Source organism: Carcharhinus amblyrhynchos, chromosome 8 (genome assembly GCF_965287045.1).
Source record: "Carcharhinus amblyrhynchos chromosome 8, sCarAmb.v2.hapA, whole genome shotgun sequence".
Classification (NCBI taxonomy): Eukaryota; Metazoa; Chordata; class Chondrichthyes; order Carcharhiniformes; family Carcharhinidae; genus Carcharhinus; species Carcharhinus amblyrhynchos.
The window spans coordinates 46,847,481-46,870,911 of NC_137331.1; the positions used below are offsets into that span (position 1 = coordinate 46,847,481).

The 23,431-nt window shown below is 40.8% G+C and overlaps 1 protein-coding gene across 8 annotated transcripts in view; it reads right to left on the reverse strand.

Annotated features, from left to right (window-relative positions):
• Positions 1-23,431, reverse strand: part of rbbp8 (retinoblastoma binding protein 8) — a 118,878-nt gene that overhangs the window by 41,729 nt on the left and 53,718 nt on the right. For 7 of the 8 annotated variants that reach the window (XM_080194010.1, XM_080194009.1, XM_080194016.1 and 4 more), the window contains 2 exons: positions 12,667-12,709; positions 3,112-3,207 (listed from right to left, as the gene is read on the reverse strand). In XM_080194010.1, the coding sequence (XP_080050136.1) occupies positions 3,112-3,207; positions 12,667-12,709 (139 nt within the window). Of the gene's footprint in view, positions 1-691; positions 1,335-3,111; positions 3,208-12,666; positions 12,710-18,939; positions 19,030-23,431 lie in introns of those variants that run through there. The other variant, XM_080194017.1, reaches the window with a different exon arrangement.

Sequence of the window (23,431 nt, forward strand, 5' to 3'; positions counted from 1 at the left end):
GCATTTGTAAATCCTTACAGAAATTTTTTTGTAAGAATCCCACCCACGATTCTGATAATCAAGTTGTGTTTAACATAAATCATTCAAATATTTTATAAGTGGTTACTAAATTCTCAAAATATTACAATTAAACAGTGAGATCATTTGATGGTTTAAGATTTAAATTTAAAATAACATGAAATAAAACTTTGCAAAAACAGGTAATTGAAGGATGGAGACTTAGTTTTGAGCCCCGCCAGGGGCTTGACACAGGTGGGAACAATAAACACCCATGCTGGCCAGAGCGAGTCCCATAGCTCTTGTTCGTCTCCAGGCCTATTTTTGTGAACATGGTATGGGGTGGATGAAGCTGTGGACAGCATGTCTAAATGACCCACGCACACACGTAATGGATAGCTGACATGGCTCATTAACTGTCACCTCATGTCAATAAAAGGCCTCCAAAGATTATTGCACTTGCGAGGACCAATTAAGATGCCTGGTGGTGGCCTCCCAGCCACAGAATAGAGGCCACTATGCCAGAAGGCTCGGTGGGTGGTGGGGTTGGGGGGCGGGATTCAGCAGCCACCCGCCACCCTTTTGGAGGTATGCAATCACAAGGTGGTGGCCTGCCTGCAAAAGCAATTTTTTTAGTTTAAATCTGAAAAATTGGAGAGAGGACACCTCCATCTTGAAGCAACTTTTCCCTTACTTAACCTTCCATTGCAGCCTGCTGCTCCTTTCAAGCTGAGAATCTCTGATGACCCTCCATCTTCGAGAACCCATCTGTTGACCATAATTAGACACCAATTCCATCCTCTGGCCATTAGTTGACCACTTCGGGAAAATTCACAAAGAGAGATCATTTCCCATGCAGTGTAGGTTTCTGACTCACATTTCAACCTGACTGTAATGTTCAGAAGTCAGGAGGGAAAATTCTGCTACTCTTATCAATACAAACTGACATAAGAGTTGTGAACAATCACTTCAATGTTAATAACTGAGTTGTGATTAACGTAAATTTATGCTTTCTTCTGAACAATTTACAGATGCCACTCAGATCACAATGGTTGACTTTAAAAAAAAATGGTCTGAGGTTACTTAAAGCGACAATCGAAAATCACGTATCTTCAATAAACTAGCTCCAAGGCCCCTGGAAAGCTGCGGCAACCCGAGCAGAATTCTACTGGAATGTATGATAATGGAAATCCCAGCCAATTGCCAATTGGGGTGATTCTCCCATCCTGTTGCGTGATTGCGCTGGCCAGCAAACGAAATGCTGACTATTCGGGGTAGCTGCGCATGCACAAAGGCCTGCTGGTTTCAGCCTCTCCACCATGGATAGGCCCCAGTCCCTGAAATCAAATTATATTCACGTTAGTGGCCTCTGCATTGCAAAGTATGGGAGATTCTAGTGTGAACACCAACTGCAAAAACAATGTGAATTACTCCAGTTTTCTCATGAATTTGACAATTAGAATTTTCTTAGGAAAATCACCCCTCATGTTTCCAGGGCGGATTTGTGGGGAGAAAAATTCTCTCTATCCTTTAAAACACTCCTTTTGTCATACAGCAATGCAGGAACTTCCCAGAACTGCAGTTCATCTATCCAGATTCTCCTTCCTTATCTATGTCAATGCAGGTCTACCAAGCACATTGGTTCAGTGAGGACAGAAGTGGGACCAAGGAGAGCAACATTGTCTGTGTCTGAAGACAGGCATAATATTATCTTCAAATTAATTAAGATGGAAAAGGGCACCTAAAAGTTACTTGTCAGCCTTTAATACCATTAACTTCACTGATTTTTTTTTTAGTGATACTGATTGTTCTAAATTCTCCCCTCCCTTTTGTCTGTTGATTTTCTATTATTGTTGTGACCCATTGTGATCATTCTCTTGTTGGATTTTATTTTAAATGCCCTTCAAAGATCAGTCCATAGCTTTTACCCTGAAATGATAAAATAAATTGTTCAAAGTCTCTGCCATTCTCTTGTTTCCCATTATTAAGTCCTCATTCTCATCCTCGAAGGGGTTAATGCTTACTTTAAATACACTCTTTCTCCTTATATGCTTGTAGATGCTCTTACCATTTGTTTTTTTAACTCTCATATTCCAATTCCTATCTCTAATAATTTTTGTCATCTCTCACTAATTTCTAAAATATTCTCCATGTTCTGATCTATCACTAATCTTTGCACAATTATATGCATTTCTTTTAATTCTTGCTGACTTCAGTAAAAGGTTCAAGATGTAGTCCACAGTATCAACTTGGTCACAAGCTTCTCACGGCATGCTAAACCTAGCAATTTTAGGCATATGTAGTGTGATGGGAATCTTGGGCCTTGATTTTGACTTAGGAAAATAGTGGAGAGGATGGGACGGTAATCCCCACAGGGATTTCAGCATGAAGTCTTCACCATTTTAACTCCTGAGCCTCATTTAAATAACCAATCTCCTTCCCCAGAGCAGCATCTCAAGGCTCCTGTGCAGAAGCAGAAAATGGGTTTAGGGACTTTAGGATATCTGGGATCCAAGGCAACAGTCCTTGGCATTACACTAATGCTGGCCAAGAGATTTATTTGGCAGCAGTGCAAGGAAGGAGCGAGATGGGACTAGGACTGGGGAACCCAAGGGCTCCTTATGGAGCCTCAAGGGGAGCACTTCTGCTCCTTCTAATGCACAAGGATTTTACAGAAAAGTAATTGTCAACTTATTTTGGTCCCTTTTGGCCACTCAGCATCTCCTGTCAGGTTTTTCTTCTGAATTTGACAGAAGGTGGAAGTCCAAGTCACTGCAAAAATCATATTGTGGCACTGATGGTATTACTGGACAATGAATTTTACATCTAAATCTGGCCCTTGTTTGTCTGCAGCTGCATTTTTAGTTCACTTCTAGTTGAAGGTAATGTCGTGGGACTGGCGCATTCACTGGCCAGTAAGAGGATGTGGTCTGACTCACCTATGCACAATTTCACTTGATGAGGTGGAGGGGGAAAATTGAAGCCTCATCAGTCAAAGTGTATTTCTCTAGCGAAGCCTCTTCTTGCTGCAAAACTAAGGTGATGTATTTTACAATGGCACCCTTCTTATTCTAATCCATTGAGGTTTTCTTTATAAATCACATTGCATCTTACCTGTCTTCTAAAGCTTTAATGTTGTCATGTAGTGCTTTTTGTTGTTCTCTTAACTGTTGATTTTTATTATAGTATTCTTCAAGTCTCTGAGCATCTCTGGAAAAATAAAATTGTATATTAACACCAGGCAGGATTATTTAAGTAGTCGGGATTATTTAAAATAAATAAATCTTACAGTCTGAATCTATTATCTGGATATCAATGAAATTTTGATTGTTCTAATTCGGTGCTGAACGTCATTGATTTACAAATAGTAAAAGTAAAAAATATTTACTTATCCAGGCAAGTGGCATGACAATACAAATGTAAATTTGGTGCAAGTTGTTACCCTAATCTGACTGAATGTTTAAGAGCATACATTTAAATTTACAAGTAGAGATAGACAGCCACTCTTCAAACTGTGCAAGATGTATGCTGATTGATTAGTTATAAACTGATGAGGTTAAATAAATGTGTTCCTTAAAAAAAAATCAAGTTTTTTTAAAATCCCCTTTTCTATGGTAGTTAAAATGGCAGCTTTTTTATATTTCTCAGTTGCATCTGGCACATCATGCTTATTTGTTCATTAAGAAATAAACATTGTTCCAAGTGAGAACGTTCAATTAAAAATAAATTTCTAAGAGCTTGAGTTTTCTGATGCCAAAGTCCAGTTGCCTTTTAAGTTGAAAAGATCAACAGCCTTGACACAGAATTCTGCAGACATGTAATACAAACTGCATTATACAGATCTTAAAATGACTGAGCTAACAGAAGATTCAAGTATTCTGAAATATTCTGCCATTCATTTGTAAAATATTCTGTTAACTGCACTTGCTAATACTTTACAAAATTTTCAAGCTACATGTTTATGCTCTACAACTAGTAAAAAACATTGACACAAATTTAAATGAATTCCTTCATTAGCAGTTTCATTCATCTCCTCCAATTACACTGATGTGAAGGCATTTTTTTAAAGCCTTCTGGAAACACAGAAAAGTATCAAAAGTAAATTAAAAATAAAACAGGAGCAGAGAGGTTTAGGTTCCTTTGGCATGAGATTGACAAATTGGCTTCGAAGTTCATACTTACTAATGGCCTTTGCCCCAATACTACAGAATCGTTATTTGTAATGTTCAGCAGAGTCCTACATAAGAGTGCCATTGTTGTGCTTCTTATCTCAGTGAAATATTAAACTCCAGGAATTTGGGGGAGTCAGTAAGTGACTCTTGTTAAGGATCATTATATCTACAATGAGATACTTGTATAATGACTAGTCATTTTGCAAAGAATGAAATGAATCACAGCAAACTATGCAATGAATTTGTTGGATTCCTCCATTGGTGAGCACATTTAAAATGCCTTGTAAGAAAAACTCAAAGTCACTTCAGGCTTTGAAAAATTCAGTGTACAAAGTTAATTTGAAATTTTACAAAAAGAGATTTACTTGCATTGAATATCAAAATGAATTTTCCATATTGTTTTCTTTATCTAACAGGCATACTTCACCAGGTACAGGCACTTAAACTTTATTGGTTCAAAAGAGCTGTTACAAAACCAATTTTACTTGTCTCATCATGCTGGACAGTCACACACAAACATACAAATTAGGAGCAGGAGTAGGCCACTCAGCTCATTGAGCCTGCTCTGCCATTCAATAAGATATGGCTGCTCTAACCTTAGCCCCATATTCCTGCCTACCCCCAACAACCTTTCAGCCTCCTTATTAATTAAGAATCTATCTAGCTCTGCCTTCAAAATATTCAAATATTCTGTTTCCACTGCCCTTTGAGGCAGAGATTTTAATCCTCAGAAATAATTTGCCGTCAACTCAGTCTTAAATGAATGACCCCTCATTTTTAAACAGTGACCCACAGTTTTAAATTCTCCAACAAGAGTAAACATCTGCTCCACATCCACCTTTTCAAAACCCCTCAGGATCTTAAAGGCTCTGATCAAGTCACCTCTTACTCTAAGCTCTGGCGAATACAAACCTGACCTCTCCAACCCTTCCTCACAAGGCAACCTGCTCATTCTTGGTATTAATCTAGCAAACCTTCTCAGATCTGCTGCTACTGCATTTACATTCTTTCCTTAAATAAGGAAGCCAGTATACACTACTTCAGATGTAGTCTCACTAATGCCCTGCACATTGAAGTATAACCTGTCTACTTCTGTATTCAATTCCTCTCACAATAAATGATAACATTTTATTAGCTTTCCCAATTACTTGCTATAGTTTTTCCCTCCTGATCAAAATCTATACCATTTCTTCAATGCTCTTTCCCTTCTTCTGACCTGCCACTTATCTTTGCACAAATATACACTTTTCTTTAAGTTTCATACTGTCTTTAACTGTTTTGGTTAACCAGAGATGCCAGGCCTTCCCCATGGAATTGTTTCTTTCTCATTGGCATGCGTCTATTCTGTGTATTCTGAAATATCCCTTTTAATATTTGCCACTAAACTTCTATTGTGCTATCCCTTAAGCACATTTGCCTGTTCACTCTAGCTATCTCTGCTTTCATGCCCTAATAATTGCCCTTATTTAGTTTCAAAATACTAGTCTTGGATGCATTCTTCTCTCCCTCAAACTGAATGTAAAATTCAAATCATATTGTACATGACTTCTCACTCAATCTGCATTAAAAAAGGGAAACTAACATTGTTAGGATTTTTATTGCGTAATCAAACTGAAAAAGAGCGCCCAAAAGGTTCGGAGAAGATGGTTAAAGGTTATTGTGGTATGTGAACGGTAGAAAGCCTTGCCTATCAGAATAAAAACAATCCTGCAAGGTAAGTAAATTTCATTTTTTTTTCATCAGTCATCCTTTACACACCGTAAGAAAATTACTCAAGCAGTGCAAAATCTAGCAGAATGGCTTCTGTTGAGGACCTCCAGCCCTGGGGAGTAAATAATTTACAACAAGTTTTGTTTTCCGTAGCAAGCAATTAACTGCTCAACATTTCCAAACTGAAGTTTTACAAGTTGAAACTCCTCCAGGACGGCAGCAAATGGTGAGAATGATTAGCCATTTCTGAACAATAACAGTGGATGAAATGAGTGAATAACTTTCTTAAACAGGGAAACAACTTTAAGAGCAGCCCTAAGGAAGAATTAAAAACCAGGAGTTACAGCACAGGAGGCCACTTGGGCACTCAAGACCGCATTTATCCAGTCAAAGCGATCAAAAACAAATCCTGCTGTTCCCTTTATTGTCTACATCCCTGTTTCAACTCAATATTTGCATCAAGGCAAATGACCTACACACACCTAAATCCTATAGTTCACCAATTATACAAACAAAATTTAGATACATATGCCTTCCACATTAAAAGTTAAAAATCACACTTTAAGCATCTCAGTTTAAGTTTGACTGAACTACTAATGACCATATGAATGAGGAGGAGGAGTAGTAAGTATGTCATTATCTCCTCAAGCCTGCCCACAATTTTAGAAGATCATGGCTTATCTCATTGTGGCCTTACTTTCCAATGTACCACCTATACTCTTTGACTACCCTGTGAACAATCTATGCAATTCAGCCATGAAAATTTTCAATGACTCAGCCTCCACTGCTCTTTGAGGAAGAGAATTCCACAGACTAATTACCTTCAGAAATCTACTATCTCCATCTTAAATGAGAAGCCCTTTATTAAATTGTGTAATCTAGTTCTGACCTCCTCACAAGGGGAAATATCCTTTCAAATCCGTCCTTAAAGTCTCTCAGTATGTTTCAATATCATCTCTCATTCTTCTGAGCTGCAAAAGATACAAGCCCAATATGTCTATCTCACCCTCAAAAAGATACAACCTTCAACACAAGGATCGGTGAAGTGAACCTTCTCTGCACTGCTTCTAATGTCCTTTCTTAAATAAACACTCCAAAACTGGACATAGTATTCTAGATGTAATCTCATCAGCGCCCTGCAAAATTGTAGCAAAATGTTCCACACAATAAATGACAACAAATTATTTACCTTCCTAATCACTTGCTGTACTTCCATACTAACTTTTTGTGGTTTGTGTACCAGGACTTCCAGATCCCTCTGTGCCGCAGAGTTCTGCATCTCTCTTCCTTTATATAAAATGCTGCTTTACTATCCTTCCTGTCAAAGCAAACAAGTTCATATTTTCCCACAACGTAATCATCGGCCAATTACTTGCCCATTCATTTAACCCATTGATATACTTCTGCAGATTTTGTCCTGAAGTGGGCTGCAACCAAGGGGATGACCTCGCCATTCTCCCCCAGGATGGGGGTCTTGTGGCTGGATTGCCGCTTCTATACTGGGCTGGCCTGAAGACCACCCCTGGGCATTGTGGGGTTTGGATAACCTTGTGATCACTATCTTCATTCCTGCCTCTCAGCTGTGAAAACTTTGGACTGGCCAGGTCACTTTAATATCCATGACTCCTGGTCACCTGGCTTTTAAATCACAGCAACACTCCATTCCACAGCAGGGATTTCCTTGTCTCTCCGTCAGAAGCTGCAGGTGTGAGCAGACCCCTTTGAAGAGAGGATATCTTAACTTCATCTGGGGGGAGGGGGGTGACCCATTATTTGAGTGGTAGGGGAGAATGCTGCCCCTCATTGCTGAGGGGCTGATGGTGCTCCCTTGGACTCTCGGGGTCCAAAACACCAAGTGCACATTAGGGATGACCAAGACCAAAGTCTGCCCGAGCATTATCCCATGGTGAGTTGGGCTGTCAAACCCACAAACTGTTATATAATTAGAATGTTTGCATAATTATCGGGTTGCTGGCCACATATGGGCAGGAACCTGATTGGAGCTGGTGGGGCAGGCCAGGAGCATTGTGACAGGTTAGGCACCATTTGCCCAATGCCCTGATCTCTGGGACATCACAATTCTTGTTGGCAGATAGCAGGCCTAAAAACCCTCCCTCTTATGGCTTCTTTGCAACTTACTCTCCTACCTATTTTTCTCATCAGCAAATTTAGCAACCATACATATGGTCCTTTCATCAATCCCTTTCTTTAAAGGTCACTAACCTATTCTAAACTGTTGAGGCCCCAACATTGAGCCTTGTGGCAATCTACTTGTTCCATATTGTCAACCTGAAAATGATCCATTTATACCTACACTGTTTCCTCTCCATGCCACCTTGAATTACATTTGCTATTTTCCAATTTGAAGGGACCTTTCCAGAATATGGAATTTTGGAAAATTAGAACCAACAATCTGTCAGCAGCCATTTCTTTTAAGAACCTTGGATGAATCATAGAATCCCTACAGTGCAGAAGTAGGCCATTCGGCCCAAGTATGCTCCATCCAAAATCCCACCTAGGCCCTATTCCCATAACCCCACATATTTACCCTACTAATCTCCCTGATACTAGGATCAATTTAGCATGACCAATCAATCTAACCTGCACATCTTTGGACTGTGGGAGGAAACCCACACAGACATGGGGAGAATGTGCAAACTCCACACAGACAGTGACCGAAAGCTAGAATTGAACCCGGGTACCTGGCACTGCGAGGCAGCGGTGCTAACCATTGTGCCACCCTGAAGACCATTAGTTCCAAAGGGGTGGATAATAAATGTGAACCTTACCAACATTCCATGGATGAATAGTACATTATGTTGACATTTCTAATTCAAAATCAAAAGCCTGGTCAGCAGTTTTCATACAGCCTCCATAAAACAAGGTACTAAAGAACACAAGGAAAAGTTTCTTTGTGAATAGCAATAAGCTCATCAGGATGAAGCTGGAGCTGGGATGCACGGTGGGGGCGGGCGAAATGAATCCTCATCTTACAAGTTTCTCTCACTACCAGTTACATATTTTGGACTGGAGAATACACTCCCTCACACAAGGTGCAAAGGTAGTCGGGGAGCAGCAGGCAGCGAAAATCCGGCGGACATCAGGCCAGCCACCTAAGCCCTCAGACCTGGTCCCACTGTATTGAGATGGGGGATAGGCAGCCATTGCTTGGTTTGCACTCTTGGGCACATCAAGGTCATCACATGCTCAATAAATGTCAGGCAATGGATGGGATCTCATTTGTGAGCTCCTAGGTCATTAGAGACCACTCACCGAAGTCGCACTCCTTTAATTCTCTCTTGAATCAGATCAAGAGAATCTGGCTAGAACGACATTTCAGAGAACATGAAGCCTGGTTAAATTCCTAGTGGGTAAGATATGCCAAGAAGAATGTATGTTACAGGACTAAAGGTTTTAATACTGGTTTAACATACTGGAGTAACAAGAAGAATATCTGTACAGTACAAGACCCGTGCTTGCGTGAGTTTTCTCCGGGTGCTCCAGTTTCCTCCCACACCCCAAAGATGTGCTATTAGGCTGACTGGCAGTAATAAATTGTCCCTAAATCAGTTTCCCTCAATCTGGATGGCCATAAAGCATTAGACAAGGGTTGTGGGTGGAGAAGGGGACTGGTGGTGTTGAGATGGCGGCGCAGGCTCGTTGGGCCGAAGGGCCTGTTTCCCGGGCTGTTTTTGTTCTTTGGATCCATATGTAGGAGTTCCAATATCTGAGTATTTAAGGGATTCTAAAGCACCTGGAAACTATCCCTAAACAGACTATTCTTGATGAATACATGGGATTTAATGGGATTGGGAGTTACAGATAGTTCTATGGCCTGGTAGTATGGATATGATCGGCGCAACTTGTGGGCCGAAGGGCCTGTTTGTGCTGTAGTGCTCTGTTCTATTTCTTTTATTTCTTCTCACATTGATATCCAGCTCTAACCCAGCTGGCACAACTTCTATCCAGGTTAGCTGAAATGACAATTGTGAATCTGTGTCCTGAGGCCATTTTCTGAAAGAGCTTGTGCAGAAGTTGAGCAATAATCTGAAGTTTCAGTCTGTTAAATTCACTCAGTTTGAAAATGGCTGCTTTCCTGGGGGAAGAGATATTGTCCTGATTGATATTTATTTGATGAAAAAACCAGAGTCCATCAAGTTCTACACCCAGAGCATTTAATTTATCTTTTTCCTTGTCAAATGTAACAGTGATATTTTGAATATTTGTATTCAAAACCAACTTAACCACCACAGATCAGATTCAACATCAAATTTACGGATGGAGGAATGAGACGCAAATTTGTAATGCAGTCCGAATTTGGCAGAAAAATCTAGCAGGTAACATTGAAGAACAGGGGTAGGCCATTCAGCTCCTCAAGCCTACGTTGCCATTCAATGCGAACATGGTTGGTTTGTAACCCAAGTCCACATATCTGCCTTTGTCCCATTTTTTCCTCAGTATTTTTGGTTAAAAAAATCCCTCATACTTAACGTTAACTGATCTAGCATCATTTGCGGAAGAGTCTTAAACTTCTACCATTACAAATAGCAGTGTTTCTCAATTTCACTCCTGACAGCTCTCACACTCATTTCAGATTTTGCAACCCAGTTTTAGACTCCCCAATCAGCTGGAAGAGGGTGACCATTTATTTCCTTATTAACTTAAAAGACTGATTAAATCATCCCTTATGTTTCTAAATTCCTGGAAATTTTCATACTTTAAATCTTGACATCCAGGTATCATTCTGGTAAATCTAGGCTGCATTCCTCCAAATCTCAGTGAAGTTTGGATTTTTTTTGCAACTGTTCATGACTTTTTAAATTGATACCTCAAGTCTCTTTAGAGCTTCACCGTTTCTAGCTTTTTACCATTTGGAAACATTGTTGTCCTTTTAGATTTCCTCCTATTTGTCTACACTGAAATCTAGTTGCCACAGTTTTGTCCATACAATTAATCTGCTAATATGTTGGTGATTTTATGTCTCCACCTAAATTGCTTACAATGCCACCTATTTTTGTGTCACTTGTCAACTCGGGCCTGTGGTTTTCTAATCCATCATCCTTGTCATTAATAAATATGATGAACAGCTGAGGCCCCAACACAGATCCTTGCTGGACACCACTCATTACATCATGTCTATTAGAGAACCTGAACTTTAAATCATAGCTGTGCCAATCAGTCTATTTCCTAGCCAAGAGAATAATTTGCCTTTAATTACAAAAGCATAATAATCCCTCTCCAGAAAATTGAACTCTGGTCTCCCATATGGCAAACCAGAACTTTAACCACTGTACTAACAAGGAATTTAAAACAAAATTAAAATTTCAAGCAGTGACATACAAAAGAAAGATTTGAACAATTTCTGGAAAATTATTTAAAGCCTTGATATTTAGACAAAGAGAACAGGAGACATGTTTCCAATTCCCATTCCAAAGAATAGTTATTTTGTTAAAACAACTGATACGAGAACAGGAATAAATGATGGAAAATCTAAAGTTAATGCAATTTTTTCTACATCCACAGATGCTGCCAAATTGACTGAGCATTACCAGCAGTTTTTAATTCAAATCTCCAGCATCCGTAGTATTTTAGTTTCATATAATGCAAGAAAAGGCCCAGGCATTACCTCAATAAAACAACAGAATTCTAATTTTTCACAACCACTTTTTAAAAAAAAATGCATCACAGTTGCACACACTGAGTAATGGCAGATTAGATGCAATTGCAGGAGCATGCCAAAAGTCATGGCACCCTGAGTATGTTCAAGACAATAACAAAAAATACCAGACAAAAGACTTGCCTTTAGGGGCAAAATGGGGAAAACAGATGGGGAAAAAACAAGCAACAAGTCAGAATTCTTTGTATAAATACAAGTAGTTTAAAAAAAAGGGAAAAAGCCATCATAGAAAAGAACAAGCTTCTTCAAAAATCTGGTCCCAATAAATTCTGGCATCGAAGCTCACAAACTGCAAACCATGAATCAAGCAGGATAACTTGAGGAATGTCAGAAGTGATTAGCCAGAAACGCAATTTTCTTGTTGCAAACCTACAATTGAAAAAGTTAACTTTTGAACATTGTTGTTAAATTCTTCCCAATGAGCAACTTCAAAATCATTAGATAAAGACATCACAAAGCAACAAAAGCTGTATGCAACAATTCCTGTTCCTGCCACTGTTTCCCAATAAAGAATGCAGAAAATAATGTTTTGGATGCAAAGCTCAATAGGTGCCTTAATGTCACTTACTGCATCAGCAGATTAGTATAGAAATTTTGATTCTGCAGTTCCGTCTTTCAATTGGTGAACTAGAGCCTCATTGGATTATCATCAGATAATTAAGGAACTAATGTCAATTTATGACAGTGAACGTGAATGACTGTGCCAAGTTACTGAAACATATATGACGGAGAATAGTGAAGCTGAAATATTGACAACTGCTAGGGAACGATTAAATACAGTAAATATCATATGTGAGTGTAAGCCATTTGCTGTAGACATTTTTCTTTTGACAACAGAATTTACGATGGGCCTTTAAAAGTTGATATTACTGTTAAGTAGAGGTTAGAAACATTGTACATCAAGAATACCAAAATAAGGCTAATTGTCTTCGATTACCTTTATGTCTGCTATCTTGTCAATAAAACATTTTCCTTTTCATACAGCCATCTATTTATTGGCTGCCAACACATTAAATTTAACTTATTTTTTGGTCCAACTTGATGGACAGTTTCAACCGTATCTAGAATGTTATTACAATAATTTCTTTAGGTTAAAATTAAGGTACTTACAAACATCTCTCTTTCTTTAGCTTGGTTACTTTCGTTTGCAGCACTGCATTAAAAAAAATTATACATTTCAGGATGACGGACAAGAAACAACAAAAAGTATTACAACATTGTAATCAAGATCAAAAGAGAAGCTATACAGGAAGAGAAATGATCTAATCCCAGCAAGTTATTGAAACTCTAGTCCTTTCCTTCATTATCTGAAAGATGAGAAGAAATTCACAGAGCACAAGCTAACCAAAGCAAAATGCTGCAGATGCTGGAAATCTGGAACAAAATAAGAGAATGCAAGAGTAATGCAACAGGTCAGTCATCATCCATAGCAAGAGCAGACAAGTTAATGATCTGGCTCTTTAAAAAGAGCTTTGAAGCAGCATTAATTTATCTGTAGTCTCCAAGATTACTGCCTGGCTTGGTGCATTTCTCAAACACCTTCAGCAGGATTTTACGACCTCACCTCAGCGAGATCGTAAAATCCTGCCAAGGCCAAATGAGATTTCCGCTCTGCGAGCCTTGGGTGAGGCAATAAAATTCTGGCCCTTATTTCCATTTTTATTTGCTTAATTCTCAACAGTTTAGTTTTAAAACTTCAAAAAACACCTGAATATCGATAAAGTAATTTTACAGTCAGTTGCCAATAAGCTGTAAGCTGTCTGAATAGTGGATAGCACTAATAGTGCAAGGCAAATAACCTGAACAACTAATAACAGAATAGATGATCAGCACCATTAAGGAAACTTTTATCCTGCTTTAATTACAAGCTACTGTGGTGGCTGGTTGGTATTACATCATAGAATCCCTACAGTGTAGAAGGCCACCATTCAGTCCATCATGTCTGCACTGGCGATACTTGCAATTATTATCTTGTTATTGGTATGAGCAATACCCTGCTCTTTACTAGACAGGAATATGAGTGAATGAGTACGAGAAAAAACAGTCAATTATTAATCTATTGCAATGTTTCACCACAAACAAGCTTGTATTCAAATCCTCCTGCTCTCCCCTATCCAAGACAGTTACATTCTTGCCAAAAGAAAAAGGTTAAGGTAAGTAACTTGTTATCATTCCTAACTAGAATCAGGATGTGTAGTTTAACATTTGCACAAGTTATTACTTGTTTTGACCACATGTTTAGGTTTTTTTTAAGGTCGCACGCCAATTGGGTAGTTTATAAGATTGTCTGTTGCCAACTGAAATCATCAAATGTATACTTCCCCGGAGCAAAACTCAGCAAATGTATAACTGAGACCTTTCTCCTGCCACCAAAGTGCATTTTAGCAGCCTGCAGCATAACTTGGTTGTTAGTATTTTCCAGAGACATTTAACTAACATTTCAGACTCTCTGATATTCAAGATATGTAACTTAAGCATTTGTATTAGGTGTCGTTTTGCTTCAGTACAATTATAAATGAACATGATTTATGGAGGGGATGTGATCAGAATCACAGAATATTTACAGCACAGGCGACTATTCGGCCCACCATGTCCATATTGGCTCTCCAAGGCAGTAATTCACTAGTGTCACTCTTTTACCTTTTCCCCTTAACTTTGCATTCTTCCTTTTCAAATATTTTGAGCCTTTCTCCACCATACTCTTTAGAACCTAACCACTTTGTGAAAAAGGTTTTCCTCATGTCAACATTGTTTTTCTGCCAATTACCTTAAGTGCACACCCGCTCATTCTCGATCCTTCCACCAATTGAAATAGTTTTCCTCATCTACTCTAACTAGACGCCTCATAATTCTGAATACTTCTATTAATTTTTTTCTCACTTTTCCCTTCTCCATCTAACAGAAGTTCCTCATGCCTGTAACCATTCTCATGAAAATTTCTTGCATCGTCTTTAATGCTTTCACATCCTCGTTAAAATGATTTCCCAAAATGGCACTGGAGCGAGGTAATTTCCTGTAAGCTGTGCCCAACATATCTTTTATTCTTGTTCTACGCTTCTAAAACTTCACTCTGACTCTTAAATTCTCTTTCTCTACACCCTAGCTATAACTGTGACACTACATTCTGCACTCTTGTTCCCTTCTCTATGAACAGTATGCTTTGTCTGTATAGCATGCAAGAAACAATATTTTTCACTGCATGTGACAATAATAAATCAAATCAAAATCAGAATTAGGCGCAACTCCAGTTGAGGCCACCATGTTCTACATTGGTTTAACAAACTACAAGATCAAGGAAGTTATGTCCCCATTAGTAAAACCCAGTATGCAGTGTGCTTAATTAACCATTCTCTCAACCTGTCCTGCACTTTCAAAGATGTACGTACATCTCCTGCTGCATCCCCTTTGAAATAGTGCCCTTTGTTTTATATTGTCTCTCTGCATTCATGCTACCAAAATGAATCACTTCACACTTTTCTGCATTAAAATTTCATCTGCCACTCGTCTGTCCCCTTTTGAACTTTTACACAATGGTCGGAATTTTACCACCCCACCCGCCATGGGAATCAGAACAGGCTAGGGGAAGGTCCATTGACCTCAGGTGGGATTTTATGGTTTTGGAATGAGCGAGGCCATAAAGTCCCACCCTATACTCCTCACAGTTCAGAATACATCTGAGTTTTGAATCATCCACAATTTTTGACATTGCACCCTGTATATCAAGGTTTTGATTATTAACATACATTAGGAAGAGCAGACTGACAACCAAATGAAACTACCCCAAAACTCACCCCAATGGAACTACTCCAGTCTGAAAAATGTGAGTTGTGTTAGTGTGCTATTTTCTATAATTAACTTCAGATATAAAAATGCTCAGTAAAAGAGTCATTAATCCTCTGGCACACTACCAATTTGCATAATATGCATTAAGATGCAAGTTGTGAGCGTAACCTATGAAAATGCATTTTGCTGTCACCAAGAAAATTTAGGAGAGCTTGAATTTGAATGTGATGTACACAATATTAACAGTATTCAGTTTCTCAGTAAAGGCTTTGTCAAAGCAAAAATCCAGGTTTGGTCAAGTCCTGCGAGCTATAGGAAACCACACAATAATCAAAGAGTTGCTCAATCCAAAATTCAGAACAATAGGAAAATTGTGAATAAATCACATATGTTTATTCTACATTGAAAAATAGTCAAGCAGCACCATTACTTGCTAACTTTAAAAATAGGTTGAAACATTTAAGTAGATACTATCCATTTGTAAGCATTCAACACCTGCAAGATGTGTGTGTTCTATCATGTGGATCGGCAGTGAAAAGGGGAAAGAAAGCCTTTTCTATTCCAGCAAGTTAAATAGGCAACTGCAATTAAAACCATATAAAGTGCGCTTTAATCCTGATCCACACCCATCCAAAGGTATGAGACTGCCCAACAATACAGCTCCTGTATGAACAGGCATTCTGTTCAACAAAGCATTCCAAATTGAAACAACTGCAACCTGAGCTACGAATAAGAGAAGCACTAACTCACGCAGTCGAGTACTTCAGCACATTTAATTCGTACATAAAAATGTACTGAAGCCAACCAGATCAAAAAACACATCCAACTACAATGTAGACTGCTTGTCACTATCCTTAAAGGTATGGGAGATTCGAAATATTGAAACTTGCAGAACTAATGAATATCTTTATAAAGTCCAAACAATTCTCAAAAGAGGATCTCATAGAGCCTCTTAAGGTCAAGAAAACAACTTCAATTTTCTTAAATAACAAAGTCTCTGCAGTACTTGATTCTGAACATTTCTAACTTTCTGTACTTTTAAGGGATTGAACTTTCTCTCCTAGCAGTACCCAAGCAAAATTAACATTGGGCAAAGCAGGTATACACTACACTGGGATTTAGAGCTCAGTGCCTGATCCTTCTCTCAGGCTCAAATAAAACTCACCACTAGCTGTAACTATGAAGAGATAAGGAAGTCTGGATGTACCTTGGACCATGAAGGCAGCCTGACCCAATATAGAGTGAAATTTTTCAGGACTCCACAAACATGGGACGTAAAATATTAAAAATGGCAGTTGCAGGTGAACGTTGACTGAGTTTACTTATAGTCACTAAACATTGGGATTGTCACTTTTGTGGCTTTGTCCTTTAGTGAAATGGTTCAGCCCTCTAAATACCATACCTTCTTGTTGCCATGTGCGGTTTATCCCTGCAGTCTAGCTTGGAATAAGTTTGGTAAGAGAACTGCAGAGCTATTATTTTCATTCCAGGTAGGAAATCTAACAGTTAGTGGAGGAGTGATTCTTGCGTTGTTAGAGAAAAAAAGCTAGTATTGGCTCAAGAAAGAGCTACATCTCAAAAGCTACTGAAAGGGCACATGATCCTTCCCACTCAGTTTCCTCTAAGTATGCCATATTGGCTCAGGTCTTCCACTGGGAGACTGGCAAAGGGTAGGAGCAGTGAAATCACACCACTTCTTATGTCACCAGCTCAGGTAACTTCACTTGAGATTAACACGCTTCCAGTGTAATGCTCAGGTTTTAAGCTAGGGTTTTTGAAGTTCTTAAACATTACAAAGACCTTTAAAATACTATTACAAATACCTTTAGCCGGTAAATATCCAGCTAAGTACAGGGCATCAAGCCCAAGTCTCCAACTTGGGAGCTTTCTTCATGTTTGCTTGGCCAGTGCAAATTGGCCCATCAGAAATCTAAACTTCTCAGGTAAATAGCATGCACGCACACAATTCAGGACTTCCTCCAGGTCCCAACATTCGGAAGATGTGAGTGTTTTTTTAATAAAAGGGTGGCATGGGAGAGGAGGCTGGCCTTGCATTCATTTCCATCTATGAATGAAGTTCTGGTAATAACAGATGACCTAACCTTCTGAACCAGAGAGCTGCATGTAATAATCTTCAGACATCTGAAAACTGCAAGACACACAGACAAGCTTTCAAAGCACATTGTTATTATTATACACACTTCTGTGAAGAATCCTTCAGCTTTTTCTTCTTGAACCTTCCATGTTTCCTTCACACAATTCAGATCATAATAAAAATTAATCTGCTTTACTGACAAACATCAGAGCTAGCACATGCTCACTACCTAACTGACTTTGGAAGCCTTGTTCTTCCACTATGGAAAAACAGTTAAGAGGTTAAAAATATATGGATTGGAATTGAAAATTAAAACCATTAACTGAACAACAATTTTGTATTAGGGTACCCATTTCTCAATACAGTGGATTTTTACATTCATGATCTGTATTATACTATTAACTCCCTTTCCACTGGTCATAAGTTGGAGGGTCAGCAATGAGAGGATGATTTAGGGAGCCAGTGAAAATGGTGCTAAGGGTTACACAGCTCTACATAAGATTGGTGGAAAACCACAAAAAAGTTTCCCAACAGCATTACAACTAATAATTGATCTCAACTCTCCTTCCTCCCAGTGCTGCTATCTGCTCTCCTCTCATCTCCTCCTGTGAAACTGTTCATAATGTGGGTATGCCGGCGTTGGACTGGCGTAAACACAGTAAAAAGTCTGACAACACCAGGTTTTAGTCCAACCTATTTATTTGATAATATACTCACAAGCTTTCGGGGTTAGCCCCTTCGTCAGGTGAATGGAGAGTTCTGGCCTCAGACAGAGCATATAAAGCACAGACAGTTTAGAGATTACTGATTAGAATGCGAATCCTTACACCTAACCTGCTGTTCAAGACCTGAAGTGGCTGATAATGTGAGTGGAAGGAGCACTGATCACAGTTTAAAGAGATGTGTATTGTCTCCAGACAGTACAGTAACCTCACTTACTGTACTGTCTGGAGACAATACACATCTCTTTAAACTGTGATCAGTGCTCCTTCCACTCACATTATCAGCCACTTCAGGTCTTGAACAGCAGGTTAGGTGTAAGGATTCGCATTCTAATCAGTAATCTCTAAACTGTCTGTGCTTTATATGCTCTGTCTGAGGCCAGAACTCTCCATTCACCTGACGAAGGGGCTAACCCCGAAAGCTTGTGAGTATATTATCAAATAAATAGGTTGGACTAAAACCTGGTGTTGTCAGACTTTAAACTGTTCATAGCCAAGGCTGCACCCAGCTATTTATCTCCCTCCAATGCAGAATTTAACAGGTTTCACAGCACAAGAAATGAGCTGCACTCATGTCTCAAAGAACCAATTGGGGCTGGTGAGCTGTTTTTGGCCACCCTTGTGATATAACAATCAGCAATAAATTCTGAAATTCTCAAAACAGTTTACACCTGAATAGTTGATCAGAAATAACGCTGGCTTTTGAATAGAAGTTTCACTCATGGACATTAAAGAACATCAGTAATCAGAATCCTCCGACATTCTTAATTTACATCAGCATACCTTGGCACAGGCAACAAAATTGCTACAGAGGAAACGTGGATCCGATTGGAAGCATAAGTGATCACTCTCCCTGTATTGCATCTGTTTTCCAGGTGCTATATAGGTGCATAGAAGACAATTAAAAAATCCTTAATATGGTGAACAAAAGCTCCTAAAAGGGTTAAGGGGAGTCATTTTATTCCCCCCCCAACACCTTCATGCTTCATGTTTAGGCTCACGTCTACATCAAAGCAACAGGTTTAACAAGAACACCGATCACAAGGTCATACAATACTCCCAATCTGCAATGCAAATTTTATCAGAGGCCTATAGCAGTAGAGCACTGTGACACAGTGGTTAGCACTGCTGCCTCACCGTGTCTGGGATCCAGGTTCAATTACATTCATGATCTGTATTATACTATTGTCTTGGATGACTGTCTACCTTCTCCCCATGTTTACTTGGGTTTCCACAAGGGGACACAGCTTTAAATTGAGGGGCGATAATTATAGGACGGATGTCAGAGGTAGATAGAACAAAGAACAAAGAACAACCCAGCACGGGAAACAGGCCCTTCGGCCCAACGAGCCCGTGCTGCCGCATCACCCTACACCTATTCTACCCTGCATGTCTACGAATGGAACCCCTAACTTAGCCAGATTCAGGGGAGAATAGTGTCAATTTGGTAAAACCAATCAGCCTAAGAGCACATCTTTGGGGTGTGGGAGGAAACCGGAGCACCCGGAGGAAACCCATGCAACCACAGGGAGAATGCGCAAACTCCCACAGACACAGGCCCAAATCTATGTATCTGCACAGCTAGCAGTGCTAGTCACCGAGCTGTTGCGGCGCCCGTCTACCGGTCCAGGATCAAGCACACACACCGACACGAAGTACTAGGCCACTCCCGGAACTTCCAAGAGCAGCCCACGCACGACCCACCATGTGCATGCCCCTCGTTTGACACGAGGTGGACCTCCACCTGCGGAATAAAAAGACAAAAACGTTAATCTTACAAGCCTGCTTTTCCGGTGTCTCCCGAGGTTCTAACCTCTGGCTAGGGTAAATGTTGGTCCTTTAGAGGATGAGAAAGGGGACCTAGTGGTAGGGGATGGGGATATGGCTAAGGTATTGAATAACTTTTTTGTTTCTGTCTTCACGGAGGAGGACGTGAATAATTTGCCGGGTGTTAGCGATAGAAAGGTGGTAGGACTGGAGGGTCTTAATGACATTACTGTTACTAGAAAGGCGGTGCTCGACAGACTGGAGGGGCTGATTGTGGACAAGTCCCCAGGACCGGATGGAATGCATCCGAGGGTTCTGAAAGAAATGGCGGAGGTGATAGTGGATGCCTTGGTGGTTATTTTCCAAACGTCGCTGGATTCCGGGGAAGTGCCGGATGATTGGAAAATGGCTAATGTTACGCCGTTGTTTAAGAAGGGTGCCAGACAAAAGGCGGGGAATTATAGGCCGGTTAGTTTAACATCTGTGGTAGGTAAAATGTTAGAATCTGTCATTAAGGAGGAAATTGCGAGGCATCTTGAAGGGAATTGCTTGATAGAGCAGACGCAGCACGGTTTCATTAAAGGGAAGTCGTGTCTGACAAATTTACTGGAGTTCTATGAGGATGTGTCTAGGGCGGTGGATAGAGGAGAGCCGGTAGATGTGGTCTTTCTAGATTTTCAGAAAGCGTTTGACAAAGTGCCTCACAAGAGGTTATTGCAGAAGGTCGAGGGACATGGAGTTGGGGGTAGGGTGTTAGCGTGGATAGAGGATTGGTTGTCAAATAGGAGGCAGAGAGTGGGAGTCAACGGGTGCTATTCGGATTGGCGGATGGTGACTAGTGGAGTGCCCCAGGGGTCGGTGCTGGGGCCTCAGCTTTTTACCATTTATATAGATGATCTGGAGGAGGGAACCGAGTGTAGAGTGTCGAAATTTGCTGATGACACCAAGATTGGGGGAACGGCAAATTGTGCGGAGGGTGTGGAGAGTCTGCAGAAGGATCTAGATAGGCTGGGCGAATGGGCCAGGAAATGGCAAATGGAATTTAATGTTGGCAAGTGTGAGGTGGTCCACTTTGGTAGGAAAAATGGTAGGAAGGACTATTACTTACGAGGCGAAAAACTGCAGCAGGCGACGGTGCAGAGGGACCTCGGGGTCCTTGTGCATGAGTCGCAAAAACCCAGCTTGCAGGTGCAGCAGGTGGTCAGGAAGGCGAATGGGATGCTGGCCTTCATAGCGAGGGGGATTGAATATAAAAGTAGGGAGGTCTTGCTGCAGCTGTATAGGGCATTGGTGAGGCCGCAACTGGAGTACTGTGTGCATTTTTGGGCGCCGCACCTGCGCAAAGATATTTTGGCCTTGGAGGGAGTGCAGAGGAGGTTTACTAGGCTGATACCGGAGTTGAAAGGGTTGAGCTATGAGGAGAGGCTGAATAAACTGGGCTTGTACTCGTTAGAGTTTAGAAGAATGAGAGGAGATCTCATTGAAACGTATAAGATGATGAATGGGATGGATAGGATAGAGGTGGAAAGACTCTTCCCGCTCAAAAAAGACAATAGGACTAGGGGGCACAGCCTCAAGATAAAAGGGGGGCGGTTTAGAACGGAGTTGAGGAGGAACTTCTTCACTCAAAGGGTGGTGAATCTCTGGAATTCTCTGCCCGTTGAAGTGGTGGAGGCTGCCTCGCTAAATATTTTTAAGACGCGGGTTGATGGGTTTTTGATAGGAGAGGGGATTAAGGGTTATGGGGAGAGGGCGGGAAAGTGGAACTGAGCAGCGACAGATCAGCCATGATCTTATTGAATGGCGGGGCAGGCTCGAAGGGCCAGATGGCCTACTCCTGCTCCTATTTCTTATGTTCTTATGTTCTTATTTAATAGCCCCTACCATAACCCTCCATCCTCGTTTCACTCATGTGTCTATCTAACTGAACCTTAAATGAGTCCAACGTTCCTGCCTCCACCACCCTACTCGGTAGCGCGTTCCATACCCCCACAACTCTCTGCGTAAAGAACCTTCCTCTCACTTCCAAATTATACCTCTCCCCCCTCACCCTTAAATCATGACCTCTCGTGTTTGTACCCAGTCTAGGGAGCAGTCTCTCACTATTAACACTATCTATTCCCTTCAGTATCTTATATACCTCTATCATGTCCCCCCTCAATCTCCGTCTTTCCAAGGAGAAAAGTCCCAGTTTCTCTAACCTTTCCTCGTAACCCAGCCCCTCCATGCCAGGCAACATCCTGGTAAACCTCCTCTGCCCCTTTCCAGAGACTCCACGTCCTTCCGGTAGTAAGGTGACCAGAACTGGACGCAGTACTCCAAATGCGGTCTAACCAACATTCTGTACAACTGAAGCATTAGACGGCAGCTTTTATACTCTATATCCCTTCCTATAAAGGCTAACATTCCATACGCCTTCCTAACAACCTTCTCCACTTGTGACGCAACCTTCATGGATTTGTGAACCTGCACTCCCAGGTCCCTCTGTATGTCTATACTCCTAATCTGTCTACCTTTTATCACATAGCTCCTCTCTGCATTATTCCTTCCAAAATGCATCACCTCGCATTTGTCAGGATTAAATTCCATCTGCCACCTATCTGCCCAATGCACCAACCTATCTATATCCTGTTGTATCACCTGACAATCCAGTTCAGTACTCGCCAACCCTGCCATCTTGGTGTCATCAGCAAACTTGCTGATCACACCACCTACACTCTCTTCCAAGTCATTTATGTATACTACAAAGAGGAGAGGTCCCAGTACTGAGCCCTGCGGCACACCACTGATCACTGGCCTCCAGCCCGACAAGGTCCCCTCCACAACTACCCTCTGTCTCCTATTACCCAGCCAGTTCTCAATCCACCTAGCTACCTGGCCTCGTATCCCATGCGCCTTAACCTTTTCTACCAGCCTACCATGAGGGACTTTGTCAAACGCCTTACTGAAATCCATATAGATGACATCAACGGCTCTCCCATCATCAACCGTTTTTGTCACCTCCTCAAAGAATTCCACCAGATTCGTAAGGCAAGACCTCCCTCTAACAAAGCTATGTCGCGTATCCGTAATCAGATCGCAACGCTCCAAATGCTCATACATCCTACCCCTAAGTACTTTTTCCATTAATTTCCCTACCACCGATGTCAAACTCACCGGTCTATAATTTCCAGGGTTATCCCTACTACCTTTTTTGAACAGCGGTACCACATTAGCTACCCTCCAGTCCTCTGGGACCTCACCTGTGTCCAAAGAAGAGACAAAGATTTGCGCCAGAGGCCCAGCAATTTCATCTTTCACCTCCCTAAGCAGCCCGGGATAAATACCATCAGGCCCCGGAGCTTTATCCGTCCTTACGCTACCTAAAAGCCCTAGCACTTCCTCCCTCGTAATAGATATCTCCTGCAACTGATCCTCCACTCCCTCCAAGAGACCGCACGATTCTGAACCCCTCTCCTTCGTGAATACCGACGCAAAGTATTCATTCAGGAGCTCCCCCATTCCCTCC